At 40.9% G+C, this 23,398-nt stretch overlaps 2 protein-coding genes across 3 annotated transcripts; both read right to left on the bottom strand.

Annotated features, from left to right (window-relative positions):
• Window positions 1-1,726: 1,726 nt before the first annotated feature.
• LOC311509133 (cytosolic phospholipase A2 zeta-like) lies at window positions 1,727-12,527 on the bottom strand. 2 transcript variants are annotated; one of them, XM_084574196.1, is made up of 22 exons: window positions 11,737-12,527; window positions 11,104-11,134; window positions 10,982-11,024; window positions 10,411-10,486; window positions 9,704-9,840; window positions 9,452-9,583; window positions 9,247-9,287; window positions 9,118-9,160; window positions 8,837-8,891; window positions 8,613-8,734; window positions 8,310-8,399; window positions 7,806-7,840; window positions 7,596-7,734; window positions 6,984-7,120; window positions 6,667-6,889; window positions 6,461-6,578; window positions 5,584-5,721; window positions 5,380-5,487; window positions 5,050-5,223; window positions 4,732-4,904; window positions 4,407-4,590; window positions 1,727-3,715 (listed from the first exon to the last, which is right to left on the bottom strand). In XM_084574196.1, exons 1-22 carry the CDS (start codon window positions 11,747-11,749, stop codon window positions 3,501-3,503), a joined length of 2,427 nt encoding a protein of 808 aa, XP_084430322.1. In that variant the 5' UTR covers window positions 11,750-12,527; the 3' UTR covers window positions 1,727-3,500. The 2 variants fall into 2 exon arrangements, with proteins under 2 accessions (XP_084430322.1, XP_084430323.1); XM_084574197.1 differs by lacking the exons at window positions 10,982-11,024; window positions 11,104-11,134; window positions 11,737-12,527 and having other exon boundaries at window positions 9,704-10,212; window positions 10,411-10,798.
• Window positions 12,528-12,650: 123 nt separating this feature from the next.
• LOC311509075 (cytosolic phospholipase A2 zeta-like) lies at window positions 12,651-22,728 on the bottom strand. The gene is made up of 22 exons (XM_084574123.1): window positions 22,677-22,728; window positions 22,365-22,395; window positions 22,237-22,279; window positions 21,428-21,503; window positions 20,675-20,811; window positions 20,311-20,439; window positions 19,894-19,934; window positions 19,717-19,759; window positions 19,138-19,192; window positions 18,929-19,050; window positions 18,367-18,456; window positions 18,088-18,122; window positions 17,839-17,977; window positions 17,618-17,754; window positions 17,293-17,515; window positions 17,060-17,174; window positions 16,607-16,744; window positions 16,405-16,503; window positions 16,139-16,309; window positions 15,645-15,817; window positions 14,870-15,056; window positions 12,651-13,378 (listed from the first exon to the last, which is right to left on the bottom strand). Exons 1-22 carry the CDS (start codon window positions 22,687-22,689, stop codon window positions 13,158-13,160), a joined length of 2,418 nt encoding a protein of 805 aa, XP_084430249.1. The 5' UTR covers window positions 22,690-22,728; the 3' UTR covers window positions 12,651-13,157.
• Window positions 22,729-23,398: the final 670 nt, after the last annotated feature.

The following is a 23,398-nucleotide window of genomic DNA, read 5'->3' as shown; positions in this document are numbered from 1 at the left end:
CGTTACAAGGAAGTATCTATTATGTCAATTGTGATGTTGGTTGTTGTAAAGAAGGGAGTGAGAAAAACAAACAGGTAGCTATTCCTCGGAAATAACGTGGTGCAACAGAAGCTTTATGATCCTGTGGCAACAGGTATTGACTCTGACACAGTTGTGTCAAATAGTGCGTATTATTACATCTGATAAAAGAAGCTTTCTGGCAGCAGAGTGGCGTGGGTTCATTGGTGATTCTAGATTGGCCATAGGTGTGAGTGTGAATGGTTGTCTGTCTCTCTGTGTTAGCCCTGAGATAGACTGGAGACCTGTCCAGAGTGTACCCCCGCCTCTCGCCCGATGACAGCTGGCATAGGCTCCAGCCACCCCGTGACCCTTAACAGGACAAGCCGTTATAGAAGATGAATGAATGGACAGATGATTTCTTTCTACGAAACGCTTGGGCTTTTTTTGATCGACACACTCTGGAGTCAAACAAAGCAGGAGAATCCAACTCCGTGCAATAGTAGAAAGTAATTTAAAAAAAGTTACAAATGTGTATCCTCCTAAGTTGTTCACTGCTGCCAATTAATTGTCATTTACGTGGTTATATTTTAATTATATTTTATTATTGTGTCTTATAGCCTTGTAACCTTAATAGCATGTAATCACCCAGAAAAAACTATAAGCAGGGCCACGTACACTTGGTATGTCGCCCAATAAACACACCAAATTATTTGGCATGGACAGTGTCAATGGCAGACCAGTCTTTCCATCCCACCTGACCTGGTAAATATGACATGTGATTGGACTGTAGTTGAGCTAAGAGGCAGCAATAGGTCCAGATCAATGCCCCTGCCTCTGGGATACCATTTTAGTTTTTTTTTTACAAACATTATGCAGCCTCTGAAAGAACAGTACAGCATGAGTGCAAAGGTACATTCACCACAATTTCAAAAGAAAGATTTCTTCTTTGAAATTTCAAATTTGAGTCCGTAATTCCGGACATTAGCGTATCATAACAAAATATTGGCAAAATGAACGAGTTTCGCGGCAGGTAATGCGTTATTTAGAGGCTGCGTCTCGTTGCCCTGAGCACTCCCGCTGTATGGACATACGCTGATCTAATTATCTAATGAACAAGTGTAAATGAAACAAAAGTGATACTGGTGAGTAAACAATGGTATTTTATGCTGGAAATAAGGTCCAGGTTGTAAAAAACAGTAGTTCCCCTTTAGTGATCTTATCAATTATATGGTTTTATATGGTTTTGTAAAATAGCAATGAACCATATATCAAGAGGCTGTGATTAGTTCCAAGGAAAATAAATCACTTGTGTAATTCCATGGAAAGCAACTGTAGTTTATGTCGGTCAGTGCAGTGAGTAATATACAGACTTGCACATTAGGGAAACAACTCATCCACAAACACATGTCCTGACACAGGACACCTAGCTCATCAGGAAACGACTGAGCGGTCCACCTACACCTGAAGGACAAATGACTCTCTTTTGAGGACAACAGTGTCCAAATTTTAGACAGATGATTTGAAAGAGTAGTAAAGGAAGGAATGGTTTACAGAAACAAGTCAAGACAGTTTCTGATGGGTTGCACCCATAGATGTTGCTATTTGAACCCTGACAATTAATCAGTTACATGCTTCTTGAAAACGGTAGCAGCCATGCGGATCGACACATTGTATGCATGGGAATCAGTCAAATGGTGGCCGAATGTTGGAAAAATGCCAAGATTAAACTGTTGCACAAAAATGTTTGCTTTCATCTTCTTCCCATGGGTGGGGCACCGATGTGCCAAGTCTACTTTTATTATGACTCCTTTTACTATGACAAATTTAGCAAGGCTGTCTCTCTGTAACCATCACTCGGTCGGGAGCAACTATTATACAAAAGTGAATGTAATCTTATTATTGCCAGTTGATTCTGTACTTGCTGCAGTGCATGTTTCAACTCCTTGCTGCAAGTAAAACTTTTAAACGGGACTCCAGTGACTCTGTCATTCTTGATAAAAGAATTTCCGTAACACCAATGCACCCAAAATAATACCTCTGCATACAACGGTAGTCTTGCAACCAATTGGAGCCAGAGCCATTCTCAGATAACATGTATTATTAGGTCACTGTTATTCTTTTGTATATAACCGTCCAAATGATTTTATGGGGACGTCAGATCTGTTCAAGAAGGCCAACTTTACATTTGTCTGCCTTCTAGGTTACGTCTAAAGTACTCTGATACTATGGCATACAGATCTTGCGTCATCTGTGGTGTACTCTGTTTCATTCACTAACTCTTTGCAATGGATGCAGACTACCCCTCCCTTTGATTGAGAATCTGAGCACTGTTATCAGGACTGGACGGTTTAGCATCCCTTACAAATTCTGTGCTGTATTTCTATCTGTCTTCTTTTGACTTTACCGCAGCTAGTTATAAGTCTAGTGCATAAAACTTTGACTACTGTGCACATTTTAATGAAGCAAACAGCCTTATATCTGGATCCTTAAGATCTACTTGGAAATGTCAAAGTTTAAGTGTCGGTTGTATTCACTGCGTAGCTTTGCATGTGCCGGTCCAATTGGACTCAACTGCTGTGTTGCTACATAGCCTGTCCAAGCAATGGCTAAAGCTGCTTTTGACGTTAGTGTTACAGTCCCCAGATTGTACTACTATCATATATATATATATATACCATGACCACTGGTGAGAAGATGCAAGACTGTGTCTCTAAAGGGACTCGTATGGTCGATAGCAATACTCAGTAGGCTGTGGCATTCAAACCACAATTGATTGGTAATAAGGAGTCTGAAGTGGGATTCACCACCTCCGGCTGATTTCTATTCTGGGCTCTCGAATAGGAGTCAAAGCCGACCCTGTCTTCAATTTGACTGAAACCTGTAGAGACATATTTGGAAAGTGCTTCTATGTACACCTTTGAGAGACAGTAACACAACTGATTGAGGGAATCAAATGAAAATGAGCCATAATACTTATCATTCATTTAATTTATTACATTAAAATACTTGAGAATAATTTACCACACCATGCTATATGTTATTACTGAACAAACTACAACCAATGAGCATTATTAGTCATGATGTACCGTGTAGATTATGGGCAATACATGAAATTTAACTAGGAATCCACACAGCAAAACAAATAAGAAAGGTAGTGTGTCAATATAACTTTGTGCTTCATAAAGATAATATAATAGTTAAACAGATACAATTTACAGTAAACTAAAGAAATAACATTGTTGAAAATGAACCATTAAATCAACATTTATTCATGATTTATGTAGGAGCCCTGATTCAGTTTATTGCTATTTACCAAATGTACAAATTTCTTTGTTGTTACATTTCTGTTTGCAATTGTCTGCACAGGGCCTGGGTGCCATCCTATAAGGGTTTTCAGCCTTTACAAGTGGCTTTTTCAAGTTACTTAGGGGTAACTTGATATGTTCAAGAGAGACCAGATATTAACTTAGGCCACTTAGTGAGTTGGGCAAATGTCATTCCTATTGCTTTATCTTCGACTCCTTCCTCTGCAGGGCCTTCTGGAGGACCCTGTGAATGCTCTCCTTGTTGTTCAAGACGTTATAAGTGGCGAGGTCCACCAGAGCGTCAAAACCCTCTTTGGAGTAGGTTGTGTTTTTCGTGGTGTATGGAGATTTGCTGCTGCTCACGTCCACCTTCCCAGCTTCTATTTCCTCTTTGGTCTCTCGTTTCACGCCTGAAAATGACAACGGTTGATTATTTGTGCATTAGAAAACTCAATTAATGAAAACAACAAGACAGGGAGATGGGTGTTAGCAATACACCATAGCGGAGGGAAAACAAGAAGAGGACTTGCAAGGTAGTAAGTGCAATATGCCTGAATTGCCCAAGACTTTGGATATTGTTGAGATGTCTTGGTTAACGCACCACTACAGTGACATTTGGATGTTGAGGGCAGTGCCCAGGAACTAGCAAGCTTGGTCGGTTACCAATTTCCTTGTGATTGCAAAAAGTAGGACATAGCAATCTGTTCTGTCCTGGTGGTAAAACTGATCAGTTCTTTACCCTGGGAAAAAAACTGAAGGAATTACAGAAGTTGGTCCAATCAGGCTTTTCTGCCTTGACTTTTTTGAAGTGATGTGCATTTTTAATGGGTATTGGTCCATGCCAGTGTTGGGCTGCATCCCCACTTCTGTTTCTGATATTAAGGGACAGAATATAATGTCTTTTGCATGGGCATTACGCACAGATCTTCCAAATAACAAGGACTGACGAAGACACTTGGAAGAGTGGTGAAACCCAAAGAATTCCATTTGCCTATGTTTAAGCTTTTGTTTAGCACAGAGAAAGCTAAGTACAGATACGGCAGCCTCTTTAATGTGTATTCTTTAGGGTAAAATCCCAGCACCTAATGTGCAGAAGCTTACCAGGACTTTTGAAGTCCCTGTAAGTCAAGTTGACAAGTGGAAAGTGAATCACTATAGGCGCCTTGGGATTTTCCTCATCCTCAAAGACATAGACCTCCTGAGGCTCCTTTTCCAGACTGTCAAAGTCTGCATTGGGGAAGGGGATGTTGTGTTCTTTGCAGTATGCAGCTGTCTTCTTTATGACCTGATAATTTCAAACAGAGTAATGTTAAAGACTTCTCTTGGAAGTTTGATCTTTTCTGTGCAGAATCATACGGATTCATGAGGAAAAAAGAAATGCACAGACACATTTGGATAACCGTGTCAAAGGATACTTCCTGATTACTTTAAGAACATGCTCTCGATCCCATGAGTAACTCAGACATATGATGACATCCACGCCTCGCTCCGGCCGCAGGACCGGTGGACAGCCGATGTTGATGGCGTGGCCAGAATCGACCATGCGTAGAGTTGAGTCACTGGGCGTCATTTGGTTTGGGTAGGCATCCGGGTGGTAGTCTGTACAAAAGAAAAAAGAGGAGGAAGTTAGAAAGTTAGAGCATCTAACTCAAATTTAATCTAAAAGTTAGAGCATCAGGAAATGATTGAGCAGCAGGTTTAAAAAACAAAATGTGTCAATGTGATCACAGCTTTCGGTGCCCACCTTTGCTTGCCTTAAAGTAGCTGTTTTCACCATAGTTCCAGCACAAGGAGAAACCGTGCATGAAATTGTACATCTCAGCAAGGACTGGACGATCCTTGAGGAAGTCGGTCAGTCCACTACTTTCGTTCGCTTTTATGACCTTTGTGTCCAGAGTTGAAGGATCACAGTCAGCTTCTACAAAGGTATGCAGTATGTGAGTGACACATACCTAAATTGATTACAGAAAATAATGTGTTATGTGTGGCATAGCAGAGGTTAACACGAGACCCTGGCAAAAAAGATTGTTGAAATTCCAGTCTGCATCTAGAGTGAAACATGGAGCGATTGTACCTTTGTTCTCGACATCTGACCCAAGTGTGGAGGACCAAGGGGCTTCACGCCCTGTAACGAACTTCCACAGCTGGGTCATGGTTACTGAGCAGGCGCTGCTCCATATTCCTGAGAACATTGACATAGACATATATCTCAGATCGGTTTTGTCCTTCTGGGCTGAGATTTATCTGAAATTTTACTGGGGAAGTGTCACGTTCTCACCAATCAGGTAAGGGAGGCGGAGTTCTGGGAGTTTCTTGATCTTATGACCGAGGAAGAACTGACTACCAAAGTCCTCAGTCCGGACAAAAGCTCCATATTTTTGGAGGCCTACCTCGTAGGGGGTAAACTCACACCACTCTGTCGACAGGGTCAGTTGAAATGAGGAAAAAGGTGAAACATGTCATGGTTCATTAGGGGTGGGGTTGTCCATGGCCACTTTAGATCTACATCGGTGTTTTCACCAACATATTAAGTATGAATGTAAGCTGGTCATCATAGTATTGATACCATTTGGGTTTTCCTTGCATTTCCTATTTCTGTTTTCAATGTTTCTTCCCTGGTGTCTTTACTTCCTCTGTTTTCCCTCCACTGATGATTTAATTGGTCTCACCTTGTGTACTCCACCCTCAGTCTCACCTGCGCCTCATTAGTCAGTGTGTCTATATATACTCCTGCCTTTGCGGTTTGTCTTCGTTTCCAAGCTCTGTTTCCTTACCTCAAGTATTTTCTTTAGATTTATTCTACTTTCTATGTTTTCTTGTTTGTTAGTTTTCCTGTTCCTGTCTCCTCGTGTCTGCATATACTTACTTTCTTTCTTGCTACCTTTTGACTTAAAAACTGTTGAGTGTATGGTTATCATTTACATTATTGATCCACATTCTGCAAAGAGAGAGACTCTCATGGCCATTCATGATCCACTGTTATAGATGAAGTAACAGGTTGGTTAATTGAAACCAATCCAAGCAGCAGTTATGTTCATCAACAAGTCAGTCTCTTACAGAGTCCTTCATGATATACTTTTCTAAATTAACACCGAACGAATCACATGAAACAACAGTGTTGCAGGTCCTTCCAGCATCGAGCAATCAATATTTACCTGCTTCACTTTCACAGCTCTTTATCCAGTCCTTCATGTTGACAGCAGTGTATATAGGGAGAGGGTTTTGACCTTCATTCACTGTCATCTGCTGGTCTGTCAGGGTACTGGTTAATTTCTGTAATTCCAAACGCATATTGTGATTATTATCTTGTTTCATGTTGTCAAATATTTAATCTCTAAAAAACTGATAAGACGAAACAGACCTTTCCAAAGACAAGTTGCTCGCAGAACAGGCCGAAAATATCAATGAAGGACATGGAGTAGCCCTCCTTGCCTTTCTTTGCCGATTCTGTGTTGTAATAATGGAGTTTCTCAGGAGAGAAGAGGCTCATCGTGTTCTTGGTGATCTGTCCCCTCACTGCTGAAATGAAGGTGTTGATGTCCTGCTGTGACCAGTTAGCTTCCTGATACAAAGTAGACATAGCCCTGTTGACAATGGGAGATGATACTGTTATTTCACTTGGAAATCATTGGTCCTTTTCATGTTTGAAAAGTTTAAGGACCCAGATATTTGTCTGACCAGGTGGATCCAGACACTCCAGTGATGTACGTGACAGCATCCAGGACGCCGAGTTCCTTCAGGCCCCTCAGGCCTCCAAACAGGCCTGTCATTGCTCTAGAGCCTCCACCTGAAGCCACCACTGCTACCGTTGGCACCTGGACATAGAGTACAGCAAAAGATACACATACTTTTTACATGTTATGTTGTATGCATCTAACATGGTACTATAACTAATTCTGAAGGGGCTGATTGACAGAGGAATCTAAGACTGCAAGTTTTTAGCTGTGGAAAATCACATAATCTGATGTCCTCTTCTACTTTGAGCAGCTCCAAGATGAAACCCTAACAAGCAAAGGGTGGAGAAAGACAGGTTCGACCGAGAAGGTGATCGGATTTATACGTCATTGATTTAAAAAAGGTGGCAACAAATGTCTACTGTTGAGACCCTTTGCAACTGGCAACCCTTCACACATTTTTCCACACTTGACGACTTTTACTTCAAGTGTCACCTCTTCCTGGGGTTCCATAGCAACAGAAATCAGTTCAAGTCCTTTTGTGAATTTTCACTGCATGAACGGTTGCATGATTTTAAGATGAGATGAAAACACTTGTATAATTGGAACACTCTACCTTGTCGGATTTCAGTCGAGAGCTGAGGCCAAAAAACTTCTCAAAAGCCGCTGCCACTACGGGCGTCCTCTTCTTCAGGAACTCTTTCTCTTGTGCCGGGATGTCATAGTCAATGCGAATGGTATAATCTTCCTCCATACTGTCAGTTTGCAAAGTAAAATTAAAACGTGAATGCACATGTCAAAGCCTGTGATATAGAAAGAGCCTCACCTTTCATCTGTTTCCAGGTCTAAATCCACTGCGTCCTGTAAAAGATGAGTGAGAAACCTGTCCTTAAAATGCAAACTGTCCATGGGTTAACCATTGCCAGAGGTGAAAATTCCTCACCCTGCACATGAGTCAATAAATTTTCAATCTACATGTATAGGCTACACAGTCACTGTGCAGTGTATGTAGACTGCAACACGCAAACCATTCACTGCATGATTTTAACATTTCTGAACCACATCTGTTGGGAGACTGGTTGTAGTATCGTCTGCAACTGAAATCAATTTATGCTCCCATTTGTCTTTGGCCGCTTGCCAAGGGGTAAATAAATGCTGGAAAGTCGTCCTTCAAGTCGTGTGTGTTTGTGTGTGTCTCTCTACGCCCTGTTCACAACTATTAGATGTGCTCAGAGTAAAAATGACTTCCCCACGTGATGACTAACTGGGCAGGGACATATGCAAAACATTCTGCAGCTAACCCAAAGGCCAAACGGCATTACATTCTTACCTCATCAATGACAAGAGAGACTTTTCCTGTATGCTGGGCCTGTAGTGGAGGCAGCTTGATGGAAGCAACCGGGTTTGCATTGCCAGAAGGCTCACAGACACAAGAGATAAATAACATGTCATTAGAGTTTGATGAGTGATTTGCATTGGTTAAAATAAGTGTTCAGAAATTACAGTAGCTGCTGATAACACTTTTCCTGAATGTAAACTAGGCAAAGAGTAAATTGTCAAATTTATTCCTTTGTTTTCTGGTTTCTTTTGGTGTTTAGACTGCTCTCCACATAGTAAAACAATTCAAACTCACTGTCACTTCAAGTTCAGTCTCCAAGTCTCTGTTGATAAAGAAACACAGTTTCTGGTCCTTTGGTTGTATTGTTAGGTTTTCTGGACAGGCGCCTTTTACTTTCAGCACCTTCCCTTTAAGCACTGGTGGAAAAAACGGAAAATGTCACATTACATAGCTACTTTGCTTCAGCTTCAACATGCTGGAAAGAAGAAGCTGCCAACCAGACAGAACTGACAACATACAGTCACTGCTCTGTAGCTTATCGACTTTGATATTCAACGCAGAGAATGGGCCAGCCTGGGGACAACAAGAGAATGGGGACAACCCATTTAAATCAAATTAAATTATATTGATTCGTCAAAGCACTGTACATAAGAATGGATTTCTCACAGTATGACTTATTATATTCTGATTAATGGCAGATCAGTTGTATAAATTATGGAGTAGCTTTCATGGCTGTTTATGACCTGATCATTCAGTATTTACAGCTGTGCATGCAGAATGCTGTAGCTGAAAACCTCACCATCAGGATGCCATTAGTGACATAATCATGAGGGGTGTCCTCACTGCAAAAAAAAAAAAAAAGAAAAGAAAAGTATTAGAGCATGTTATTATCATGGTTGAGGCAGTGCTTTAGTGCATTGACTCGTACCTCTGGAGTAGCTCAAATTCTATCAGGAGCTCATCCTTTGTCTATGAGAAAGTGAACAAGACAGTGAACGGCACGCTACAGATATGCCTTTGTTCTCTAATACTATCTTTAACAGGTTGAACATGGTCAGCAGCCACTGGAAGTACTGTACATCTTTTGCTTGCGTGGAGCCGATGCTCAGCTTTAGCTTTACGGTTTTGTTTACCTCACAGTTTAAAGTAAAGACTTTCGTCTCCTTCTTCCCCACAGGGAGGCTTTTGACATCAAAGTAAATTGTGGAAATCAGGTCATCAGCACTCATGTCATCCTCATCCAACAGCTTGATCTCCAGAATATTCTGGGGGGAAAAGAATTGTCAACTAGTTTCCTGGTTTTAGGTTTTATCCTTGACAGCCAGCTCTACTATGCTCTGCTCTACAATATACTACTACTCATACTATATATGAATAACGCTCACTTTCAACTGACTGGGGACCCTGATGGTAAGGGTTTCATTCCACTCTGGGTTGTTACTGTTGGAAATAGTTTTTGTGCGCCACGTCCTCGCAGTCGCCGTAGGAAGAGAGAGCATGACATAGCAGTCAGATTCAGAAACTGGAGAAAGATACAGATACAGGTAAAACTAAGTTAAAAACACTGAAATGCTTGTTGAGGCCAGCAGCTCTGAACTTGTTTGCTACTACAGAGCCTGCATTCAATCTAACCATTTCCATTAGTCACGACAGCAGAACGCTACTGTTGTTACTGATGTTTCTGGCATGTGAAGATCAAAAAGTGTAGGACCTAAAATTGTACCTTGTGGAACACCAGTGAAAAAGCTTTAACAAAGAGCCCAATCAGTCCGTAAATACTGAGTGGATCAGGTGGTTTTTCTTCTTCTGTGCTTTATCCTGGAGTTTGCATGTCCTCCCCGTACCTGCCTCGGATTTCTCTCAGTTCTCTGGCTTCCTCAAACTTTCCTGTTTACTGAAGGTGTGATAAGTATGCAAATTCAAATGAATGCAAGTATAAACTCCCGAGAAGATACTGAGCTTAAAAAAACTAATTTGTTATTTAAAGCTTCTCTCTGTGTGACTTGACAGCCCCGCCCCTCCCTCCAAAAACAAACAAAAAAAAGAAACGGAATGTTGAGTGAATGTTTTGCAATGACTAAGCTGTACTTACATAAATCCTCAGACTTGGAGAGCTTGGCCCTCAGTACAGTGACATTCAGCGTCCAGTAGGAGACAGTTTCTTTTTGCTGAATGAACCAAAAGATGAAATATCGGTTGGTTTGCGTTCATGTGGCTGCATATTACCTTACATTTTCCTTTTCAGACACATTTTCTCAAATTTCACTGTCACTGTGGCATGGTGGTACAGTGGTTAGCACTATATGGCTACTGTGCAGCCAAACTGGACATGAAAATGCAGCACTATGGTTTTTTTATATACATCTTAGATAGATCCTGGAGTTTGCATGTTCTCGCAGGGTTTTCTCCAGGCGCTTTATCTTCCTCCCACTGTCCAAAGGCATGAGTTTAATTGTTAGCTCTAAAGTTAAGGGCTTGTTGATAGGTGATGGATGGATGTCCAGAGTGAATCTGTACTGTATATCTTTTGCTTGGGGAACAATCTCAACAGGTATTCATTTAAATAGATTAATTTTAGGTCAGGTCATAAATGATAAGAAATCTAATCTCACTCCAGGACCTGTACGCCTCAAATGTCAAACTGTGAAATTTTAATATTTTACCCCAAATGCGACTTCCTTGGGAGGAACTTTTTTGCCATCCTCCCTGAAAAGAAAGTATCATAAATTATTTCAAAGGGTGCAAATTAACGTGAAAACCTTCGAAACGCAAGATCGTAACTTACTTTTTGAATAGCAACTGAAATTTCTGTTGGACTGGAAAGAAGAGGACATGAAATTGATTAGAGGAGTATTTGTTTTTCTGGTTTTTCATCCAATACCATGCAGCTTTCAACGTCTAAACTGGACAGGAAACACAAAGCTGACATTTATGCTTTATCATTAATGCTTTTCCTTGTTTAGGATGCAAGAGGTTTGGTTTTGCAGATGTTTGTTTTTTGCAAATGCACGTCTGGCAATCTCTCCCCGGGCTTTGAGAAGGTGCTTTGCATAACTGCTTCTTCAAGGTTTGTCTGTGGATCATCTGCAAATATGGCCCATGAATAACCCAATATTCCAATGATATACCAATATATCAGTGGCCCAAATGCATGCTTTAATCTGAAATAGAAAGTACATATTTAGAGCAGTGACGCAGCAATTTGGTATAATTTGTGTACGTTTTTCAAGGCTTATAGTGTTCACTTCTACAACCATTAGTTTGTTCTTCACACACGGCGCAACATAAACTGCAATGCTATTAGTTTCCATTTAGATTATTAGCAGCTAAGATCACATTTTGAGTCTGCACTCATAGCACTTTGTGCAACTTCCTGTAATAAATATTTCACATTTATCACATTAGCAGTTCTAATCACCTGCTTTCAGCATTCTTCCAGCTTAAATGAGTCCAGTCCAACACTTCCTTTAGGCTTTTTCTTCTCTTCTAATTCCCGCAAAATCTTCTTTCTGTGTCGTACCCCGGCTTTCTGTCTAGTGTGATTTCTGTCTTGATCTAAATCTAAAGGAAGGATGTATCAAGAGGTTATTTGCTGTGGGAGTGGTTTCAGACAGGGGGTGTGGAAAAAAGACAGCTAAACCTGCCCCCTCTCTAGGAACTGTAGAGCATCTATTCATCCCACAGAAAAGGAGAAAGTAGAAAATTAAATGGAGAGAATCTGATCCTGCAAACAATATTTCAATACGTTTGAACTAATTTGGACAGACTGAAGAAAGAACGTCCAATTAATGCACTCTGGTGGTTTATGCAGTGCAACTGCTGCACAGTAACAGTGATCTGGACATGGAATACAGCTGTTATTGTTACTGAAGTAGGAAGAAGTGTCGGAGCCAAATGCATGTCGACAATTCATGACACATGAAAGGATCCATTGAGCCAAGAGATGGTATCACCCGCGAGTCAATATTTTCATAGTGGGTCAAATATTTAAAGAAGCTTGAGTCTGCTAAAGGTCAAAATGAAGAGCGAATATGTAAGTCAGGTATAGAATTATGAATATGACTGTTGGCATGTTTGACTTGAAGAACTTGAAGAGATGTTCTGTCAACACTTCTTGTTCAAATTGACTTTCAGGTGAGTTCATTCCAGGATCCTCGTGGAGTGCAGTCTGGATCACTTCCATGGATTGAAACATACATCGATCAGGCATAACATTATGACCACCTTCCTTTCTTCCTCCCTGGACCATTTCCAGTCTGCATATCAAGATAAATGGTCAGACAATCTCCACTGCTCTCCACTCAGAAATCACCCACCTGGACACAAAGGACCTTCATTTCGCAGTACTTTATTAATACCATTAGCAAATTAATGAAGCATTTCATTGGGAAGGCACAAAATAAAGCACGTTAGTATAATATGTTTGCATCAGTAATTAAGCAATGATTTGCAGTTACATTAAACATATAACATTAAAGAGATTAAATGCATAACTTTTCACTACTCTGTGTTGTGTTATACCTAAATAACAGCTCGCTCCTCCCAGCTGCATTGAACAAAGTTTGAATTTTAAGATGGAGGACAGACGTTAGGAATTACGCTCACTATAAGGCAAGCTTTTTTGCATTGTTGACATGGAAGCTAACAAACTTTAACGCTAACTAACAAGCTTTGCACTAGATTTATTTATGTTGTCGAGTAAAACTGATTCAAAATGTGATTGTTTTAGGACTGCATCTGAGGACAGATTATTTCTTTGCATTGCTTTAAATTACATGTATTTGCGACAAAAGACTCATATTCACACTATGTTCAGATGCAATGTGTTGGTTATCCACATTAGCAGGAATCTGTTATCTTAGACTCCTTTCTCTGCAGGGCCTTCTGGAGGACCTTTCTGAGACTCTCCTTGTTGTTCAAGACGTTGTAAGCGGTGAGGTCCACCAGAGCGTCATACTCCTCTGCTGTGTAGTTCATGTTGGTGGTCCTGTATGGAGATTTTTTGCTGCGCACGTCCACCTTCCCAGCTTCTATTTCCTCCTTGGTCACTCGTTTCACACCTGGAAAGTCACAAGTTAATGACAAACTTTCATCAACTGTGCAGTTTACTGTTAAAAAAACATCAAAAACACACATGTATCGATGTGAAAGTGGAGGGTCATGGGGAAACCCACATTTTGGCAAGGACAAGAAGGTTTGCTTTGAGTATGGAGGCTGATGGAAGATGACTTTGAGGTCAGGGGTGACTAAGATTTGCATGATATTTTTTAAGACTTTGGGTGTTGTTGGGTTGTTATGGTTGTGGAAGTTGGGGACATCGCCCAAGGACCGACATCCTAGGGTATAAGTTTTACAACAATAATGCAGGAGAAACTTTATGTCATGGATGTAGAGGGGTAGCCTGGGTGCCAGCCGAACTTAGTCCCGCCCACAACATTTTTTGGTCTGGAAGTTCGGTCTGGTGTCGCTCCGTGAAGGCGCAATTATGCTCGAACAGAAGCTGTTCGTACCAATCAGATTCTCAGGGCGGGCTTTATACGATGATGGACAGATGATCAACAGTAACGTAACCACGTCACCAAAGAGCGCTTGGGTTGAATTTGTTTACAACAAAGATGGCTGCCGCTGGAGAACTGAGATGTGTAGATTCTGCCATCGACTCTGTTCTAGAAGATATCGACATCGCATTCATTTTAAAAGAGGAACAGATAAATGCGATCAAGGCATTTGTTAATCGGAAAGATGTTTTTGCCGTCCTTCCTACGGGATTCGGCAAAAGTTTAATTTATCAGCTGGCTCCGATGTTTTTTTTTTTTGTTGTTGTTTTTTTTCAAACTTTATTTAACGGACAGTCAAACAAGCTGGCTCCGATGGTCGCTAAGAAGATGGGACACAACATGCGTCGCACACTCCGTTGCTCTGATTGGTTATAGGTCTATCCAATTGAGTGCAGAGGCATTTTTTTTCCTGGTTCGGTTGAAACACACCCCATAATCACAGCCCTATGGAGCGGTACCAGACTCACATTCTGACGAGAATTGAGTATGGCTGCGTCAGGCTAGTAGAGGGGACAATTTGAATGCAATTCTCAGAGACCGATGCGTATTCTGTTCTGGTGGTGAAACTGTCAACCTAGCCCATCCAGTATTTTTTAGACTTGAAGAAGGGTCATCAATATGTTTCCAGGGGTATCTTACGTGGGGCACAATGGTGGCCAAGACCAATAAGTTCTTTACAACATTGTCAGAAGGAAGACATTGTCCCATCAGATCTGAGAATCAGTCAGGATCACCCTGAAAGAGATGAAGGTTGTAGAACTTGAACTGAAACTAAAAAGAAGGGTTAGGCCTGGGGTTACTAGCGGTTAGTTCAAAACTGCGGCTTGGTTCATTTGATCTGGACAAAAAAAATGTTCCTGCGTTGTGTCGGGATTTGGCTGAACATCAGTTGGTTTTAACAAGAAATGATGTGCAGATATATAAAGAAAAACACATATTTAACAGAGAATACATCTGACTGAAAATCCCAGCACCTAATGTGCAGAAACTTACCAGGACTTTTGTAGTCTCTGTATGTCACGTTGACAAGTGGGAAATAAACCACTATGGGGGCCTTGGGATTCTCCTTATCCTCCAAAATGTAAACCTCTTTTAGTGGCTCCTTTTCCAGACTTTTATCGTCGGCATTGGGGAAGGGGATGTTGCGGTCTTTGCAGTATGCAGCTGTGTCCTCTATGACCTGTTGGATCAAAATCATATACAGCCATGAAGAAAAAGTACGTCCAGTGGAAACTGCCTAAAAACCTCAGCCAGGAAAAGTAGGCTTTTCACTCATCTATGCAACAAAAATGCAAACGCCCTAGTCCTGCACAAGTTAGCAGCGACTTGAAATCGAAACCACTTTAAACTTCTTTCCAAACTCATAGACTTCTATAAACTCTGCAAGCTTTTTGGATCTTGACACAATGACAATACACGCTTCAAGAGCAAAGAGGACACCAGACACTAGATGCCAGAGGATTAAATTAGACATCTTAAGCTTTAAATCTGATAATTGTGTCATCTCAAATGGTGATATTGTTAATCTGCTGAACTGCATTTGTTGACTGAAGAGGGATTCATTCGCATTTGATCTTCCTGAGGTTCACTCCATCTGGTTTTTCCAGTTAAAGTCACGGCCTTATTTGAACTGAGAGTTTAAGGTCACAGTATTTAAAAGTATTTTATCAGATTGTGGCATCATACCAATATATTTAAAGTGCCTGAAGGTAATCTCTGCCGTGAAAGAAAGATTTAGGACTCAGTTTAAAACTTTAGAAATGCTTACTTTAAAGACCTGTGGCCCATCCCACGCGTAGTTGAGACATATGATGACGTCCACGTCTCTCTCTGGACGCAGCACCGGTGGACAGCCGATGTTGATAGAGTGGCCAGAATCGACCAGGTGCAGAGTGGTGTCTCTGGGGGTCAGCTGGTTTGGGAAGGAATCCGGGTGAGAGTCTGTGCAGAAAAGGGAGAGGGAACATTGGGCTGGGGGTGAGGATATCATATGTACTCAAGTACTGTCTGCTTTGTAATGCTTGGAAGTTGCTTGACATCTTCCCAAATCAAATTCAAAAAGGTCCAAAGGAAGCATTAATGCAAAACAACAATTTAACAGGAAGTAATGTTGAGAACGACTGAGGCCTATCATGCAATAATACCAAACTCAACATTCCCTTTTTCAACTACTTTGGACACCTGTAATCTAGTTATTCCTTTACTTTTCTTTCTTATCAAAAGAAAATCTTTGCATTGTTCTCACGCTTTATTGGGGCCTACCTTTGCCAGCCCTGAAGTAGCAGTTCTCATTGTAGTTCCAGCACAGGAAGAAACCTTGCATGAAGTTGTACACCTCAGAAACGATTGGACGACTCTTTAGGTACTCAGTCCACCCACTGAACATGCTCCCTGGGTTGATGGACTTTGTGTGAGGAGATGTCGGGTCAGCTTCTATGAGAAGAATAGAGCATGTGAGCGATGTATACACTGGACTTGACATTGTGGGAGTAGTGTCCCAGCGCAGTGTCAAAATAAAGGAGCTGCACCTGTGGTCTTGTCATCTTGTTCAGAGCTGGAGCTCCTAGGTCCTAAAAGAAACTCCCACACCTGGGTCATGCATGCTGAACAGGCGCTACTCCATATTCCTGAGAACGTTGAAATAAAAAGATATAGTTACCTCAGTTTGGTTTTGTCCTACTGGACTGAGATTTATCTGAAAATTGACCGGGGTAGTGGTCACATTCTCACCCATCAGGAAAGGGAGGCGGAGTTCTGGCAGTTTCTTGATCTTACGACCAAGGAAGAACTGACTACCAAAGTCCTCAGTTCGGACAAAAGCCCCATATTTTTGGAAACCCACCTCGTAGGGGGTGAACTCACACCACTCTGTCAACAGGATCAATTAAAAGAGGAAAAAGGTCAATTATTCAATCACAATTTTCAGTCAGGGTCCAGTAATGGTGGGGTTTATGAACATTCTGGTTCCTAGGGTTTTTATCATTGCTGAACCATATCCAGGTAAGTGGTGAGACTGACAGATTCAGTCAAACTTAAAGATTTCATTAACAAACTTTGAAAGTGCCCTTCATGAAATACCTTTCTAAACTAATATACTAATATAAAATACTTCACTGATAATCATCAAATATCGTTCATTCATGGACTACATGAAAACAAACCGAATGTCTCCAGGATATTTACCTGCTTCTGTTTCACAGTTCCTTAAGTCCTTTATGTTGACAGCAGTGTATATAGGGAGAGGGTTTTGACCTTCATTCACTGTCTTCTGCTGGTCTGACAGGGTACTGGTCAATTTCTGTAATTCCAAACGCATGATTATGATTATTGTCTTGCTCCCTAATTTTACACTTCAAAACGACTAAAATACTTGCGTAACTGATGAAGTTGTAACAGACAGGTGTTCAGCTACTCACCTTTCCAAACACAAGTTGCTCGAAGAACAGGCCGAACTTATCAATGTAGGACACAGAGTAGCCGTCCTTGCCTTTCTCTGCCGATTCTGTGCGGTAATAACTGCGTTTTTCACGAGATATTAAGCTCTTGATGCTCTTGGTGATCTGTGTCCTTACTGCTGAGATGACGGAGTTGATGTCCTGCTGTGACCAGTTAGCTTCCTGATACAAACTAGACATAGCCCTGTTGACAGTGGAAGATAATACTCATACTCAAATCATGGCTCCTTTTCATGTTTGAAAAGTGACAAATCTACAGGTGTAAGGACCCAGATATTTGTCTGACCAGGTGGATCCAGACACTCCAGTGATGTACGTGACAGCATCCAGGACGCCGAGTTCCTTCAGGCCCCTCAGGCCTCCAAACGTACCCGTCATTGCTCTAGAGCCACCACCTGAAGCCACCACTGCTACTGTTGGCACCTGGACACAGAGCACAGCAAGGGACGCACATTGTTTTTGCAACCTTCCTTCAACTGGGAATGTACTGAATGGTTAGGGCTCTACCTTGTTGGGTTCTAGTGGAGAGCTGAGGCCGAAAAGCTTCTCAAAAGCCGCTGCCACAACGGCCTTCCTCTTCTTCAGGTACTCTTTCTCTTGTGCCGGGATGTCGAAGCCAATGCGAACAGATTGAAAATCTGTTGTGCTGTAGATTCGTGAAACAATGAAGTAAATACAAATAAAAATAATGATGGTGATAATATACACACAGCAAGTCATAGTTCCTCAAATATTACTGTGTAAGAAGTGTCTCACCTTTCATGTGTTTCCAGGCCAAAATCCACTGTGTCCTGTGAACAAAAACAAACAAGCATTCTATTGTTTTCCAACCAATAGAATTTCATACCTGACTCAAACATGGCACAAACGTACTTAAATAAGACATTTCCCTTTTGGCGCATGAGCTAATAAAGTCTCAATCCAGGTTTTCTTCCACTGTTAATGCTCTACTCTACTTCTGATCACTGTAATGTCATTAATTATCCTACATGCAAACTAGTTGCAAATGACAACAAGCAACTGTTTGGGTCTTACCTTATCAACAACGAGGGACACCTTGTCTGTATACTTGGCTCGTTTTGGCAGGAGCTTGATGGAAGCAACAGGATTTCCATTGTCAGAGCTCTGACAAACACAAGAGATACGAGGTCATGAAATGCAAATTATTTGATGAGTTATAGCAACACTGACAACATTTCTGACGTTAAACATGTCAAAGACTTCATTATTCTAATTTCTCTCAACTTATTTCATTTGTTCCTTCGGTTGTTTTGTTACGACTGGGAGTCATATGGTTTGTGTGGTCTGCCTGTTTGGTGCTGTGCTCCTTCTATGCCTGCAGGGGTCACTGTTCTGTTCTCTTCTTGTTCTCGGCGTCCTGTATGCTTGGGACAAAGATTATTATGGGCTCTTTGAGCACTGGTTCTTCTTGGGAGTGGGGGGGGGGGGGGTTATACTTCGTGTTGTGTTCTGGTTTCCCCGAGGCCGGTCGTAACAGTTTCTTCCCTCTTTCTTCTTATATACTGCCTGGCATCCCTGCAGTTTATCTTTATTTTTGACTGAAATAAGAACAAAAGCACAAACGGTTAAAACTCACTGCCAGTTCAAGTTCAGTCTCCAAGTCTCTGTTGATATAGAAGCACAGTTTCTGGTCCTCTGAGTCGATTCTCTGGTTTTCTGGATAGGCGCCGCATAGTTTCAGCATGTTCCCTCTAAGCCCTGGAGAAATAATGTCATGTTACATCGGCTGACCAAGAGAAAACTTCCATTCGTATGATTTGCCTCCATTTAGCAGTGGCAACATACAGTTGCTGCTTGGTGGCTTGTCCACTTTGATATCCAAGGCAGAGAATGGGCCACCCTGTGGGACACCAAGAGAAAAAGAAAGACACTCATTATGTCCAACCTATTTAAAATAAAGCATCTCTCTATTATAATCATCTCTCCAAAGTATTTATAGTGGCCAAGTGTATGAAATAACAACTTTTATGCATGAATTAGCAGACATTCATGTATTTATTTTTATTTTTTTCTCCATGGATTAAAGGAGTCGGCCTCCGTTCAGGCTGTTATGGAAATACCAGCTGCAATTTCAATTTTTGCATTGTACTAATGTTCAAATGTTAACAAATAATCACACTTCCAAAAAAAAAATGTAATATGTGATCAGACGCGTGATGATTTATGCCCCCTCAGCTGATCACTAATGGAAAGTCATGAAGTCATAATACAGTTCCCCACCACATCCTACGTTTCTAAGTGGAACCATCAACATTATCGGAAAATATATAGATTGGGGATTTTCTAATGTGACTGTTCATGTCCTAAATGTTCCTAAATGAGTATTGATAGCTGTGCATTTAGATGTAATTTCTAAAACCTTACCATGAGGATGCCATTTGTGTCATATTCATGAGGCGTCTCTTCACTGCAAAAAAAAATAAATAAATAAAGAAGAAAAAAGGGTCAAAATCAGATGCAGCCATTGATATCAGAGCACATCACTCTATATGTTTGACAGGATAGAAGATAAATAAATTTTACAAAATGCCAAATACATACCTCTGGAGTAGCTCAAACTCCAATTCAAGTGTATCCTTTGTCTGCAAGAAAGTGAGGAAGAGACACAAAGTTAACTTTGTTGCCTTGTTACATACATTCATTCATTCATTCATCTTCTGTAACCGCTTCAACAGCCCAACTGTACACACCAACACTTGCCACTTGTACTGGGACTATATTTCTTTGGTCATATGTTTTATAATGTGCATACATCTCATATATTATACCTTGGACCTGTCTTCCCCATCTCGTTAAATCTCCCCTTAAAACTTTCAAGTTTTAAGGACATTTAGGGATGTGTTTTGTTCAGTGGGTCTTTAAATACATCTGTGTCTACAGTGTACATCTGTGGTACGCTGGATGTCAAGGAGTGGACTGATCACCAGTTGTCATATTGTCGTTTTCTGTTGCTTTTACCTCGGGGTCTAAGGTAAAGACGATGGCCTCCTTCTTCCCAAAAGAGAGGTTTCTGACATCAACGTGAAATGTTTTAATCAGGTCATCGTAATCGTAGTCGTCATCGTACAGGCTGATCTCCAGAATATTCTGAATTAAAAAAGAAAGAGACACAACGTTTAAGGAAAGCTGGCAGTATTAGGTGCAATGAACCTATGATCATTAAAGAATGTGAACATTGGCTATTGAAAATGTTGCTACCATCCATAACTTGCTTTTTAGCTTCTGGATTTTTATATTTTTACTCTCTCGTGTTTCTCCATACCCTGTCAAGCCTCATTCATCCAATAGTAACCATCAGTAACACCACAAGATATGGACTCACTTTCAATTGACTGGGGATCCTGAGAGTAAAAGTTTCATTCCACTCTGGGTTGTTGGTGTTGTTGATAGTCTTTGTTCGCCAGGTACGCGCCACCGCCGTGGGAAGGGAAAGAATGACGTAGCAGTCAGAGGCACCAACTGAAACACAAAGACAGAAAAACATTGAAAAGCTTTGCTTGCCACCAGCTCTGAATGGCTGCTAAACAGGCTTCTTCAAGTTGTAGCTTGGTCCATCTTGTTCTGTCGCTTTGTTCCTCCTTTTTGGGCGTGCTAGTAACAAACCATGAGTAAGTTGTTTTTATTCAGCACTTTCTTCACTTATGGTCTGTTTTGTTTCAAATTGATTGCTGGCCTTGTGATGACTTTTCCGAATGGCAGCATATGAAGGTTGAAAGGTGCAGGACCTAAAACCGAGCCTTGAGGGACACCATAATTTGTTTTAAAGGTTTTAGATGAACATTCATCAACGCTTACAATAAATTCTAGTAAGATAAACAATGAACACACACCGATCAGCCACATCATTAAAACCATTGACAGGAGACGTAAACAACATTGACCATCTTGTGACAATGCAGTGTTCAGTTGTTCACACACAGGCACACAAACTAACAACATCCCGTTCAACCACATCCACCACAGGACACCCTCAGAAGGCCCATGTCCATTCTCTGATCAGTCAGAACTGTTTTGTCTGTACATAAAACACATGTGTGTTTTTTTAAATAGTTTGGAAAGTCAAAGCCATTCTTACCCCAGTCATAGCTCTTAGAGAGTTTTGCCCTCACAACGGTGACCTTCAGGATCCAGTAGGAGACCAGTTGCTTATGCTGAATAAACCAAAACAGGGAATCCAGTTTTTAACTCATGTGGCTCCATATTCTCCCAAAAAGCACATTTCTCTTTTTTTCCCCCCTAAACTTGTCTGTGCACACAGAAAGGGCATATAAGAAGGTAGAGGATCATAATTAAACTGCAAAAGTTTTCCTTTTAAACATCACCTACGTTGCTTGTATAGCCTTGTAATCGTCTATGCCACCCTCGTTACTTTCCGCTGTGTTTGGTGTTTGTCATTTCATCTGCCCTTATTTATATATGATATATGCAACTCTGCCTTTTTTGATTTTTATCAGCGGTTCTGATAAAAGAGAAAAAAAATAAAATAACTGCATCCCATGTCCCACATTTGGAATCTCATGTAAACTGAAACCTACCAGTGTGTCTGTATACTAGACTCACTTTCAACACCTGTCAGGAAAAGTCAGTTTCATAAAGAGATAGAGAGAGGTAGAGATACAGATAGCTGGGCACTAACAGCACAATCCTTCGGCCCTAAAAGGATCAGTGCACCATACTATGGAAATGCTTGCGTAGCATAGCTTATTCCTGTTGTAAATTGTCTGTCCCTGTTCAGACTGACTCTCAATGGGATGTGTGTTTGAATAAATGATTGTTTAATAGCTGTCAGTGTTGAAAGTGCTCCAGCACACATGCAAATCTTTTCAAACTGCACTTAAATCCCTCTCTGTATTTTGATGGGTGCGGTGTCACTGGTAATGTTACCTCTGTTGCATTCATTTTGAGGCCCCCTTTTGTGTTTTCATTGCTGAAAGGAAAAGAAAACGATTGCACTTTTAGGTCAAGAGACTGCAAATAAGACAAGTAAAGTCACAAAGCAACAAGTAACCTACCTGCTGAACACCTCCAGAATCGTGTCTTTGACTGTAAAGAAAAAGGCATGGATTTCATTAGAGGTGCAGTTTTGGCTTCTCTGGTTCAAAGTGCAGTTTTTCCACATTTCATTGAATGCTATGCTGCTTTTCAAAACCAAATGAAAAGCACGAAATTTGGTTATTCCCTTGCTACTTGATCTATTTTAGTTACCCTTAAAAAAAATGTCCAGACAAATGACATTTTCCGTGCTCAAGACAAAAAGCAATATAAATGGATGATTACATTTATAGTATAATGTACCAGAGCAAGCAATCAGCAGTTAAAATTACCTGTTTCCATCATTCTTGAAGCTGAAGTTTCAAACCTTCTTGGGCTTTTCTTCTTCTTCTTTCAGTCCTTCAGATCCTCTCAGCATTTATATTTATACACAGTGTTGGGGAGTGGTTTCAAAGGGGTTGAGCAAAAAAAAAAAAAAAAAGAGACGGGTAGACCTGCCTCAAGCAACTGGTTAGATAAGAGGCTGCAGAGCCTCTACATACCACAGAGAAGCCAGAATCTGCAGATAATGTTGAGTATTAATTAATAATCATATTAATTTCTACGTATGCTCACACGTGAAAAAAAAAAATGTATTTCAAAAAATACATGAAAACCTGGATTTAATTAAAGTAGGACCTGTTTAAATAGAAAGGAAACAAAGTGTTTTAATGTGAAGACACCAGTTGTCTGTCGTGGTGCAATTATTCCTGCCTGCATAGGGTTAGGTTGGGGAAAAAGAGAAAGTTAGGGTTAGGGTTAACCCTAGCCTGTGCCTGCGCATAAGTAGCCTTCTCTTTAGGAGTAAGGTTATTTCCTTGTCCCCAAACCTAACCCTAGCCCATTTAAGAAAGTAAAGAACCATAACCTAAAATCCTGCTATGTGCTCCTGGTTAAGAGACAACCAGTCATCACCAAAACAGTGAAAAGGTGGCCAGAGGAGGCATACCACTCACTGCAGGACTGTTTTGAACTAACGGACTGGAGTGCACTCAGTGAGCCACATGGAGAGGAC

Source organism: Chelon labrosus, assembly GCF_963514085.1.
Source record: "Chelon labrosus genome assembly, chromosome: 24".
In the NCBI taxonomy this organism is placed as follows: Eukaryota; Metazoa; Chordata; class Actinopteri; order Mugiliformes; family Mugilidae; genus Chelon; species Chelon labrosus.
The sequence above is the reverse complement of the archived record's forward strand: the minus strand, read 5'-3'. Positions and strand labels throughout refer to the sequence as shown.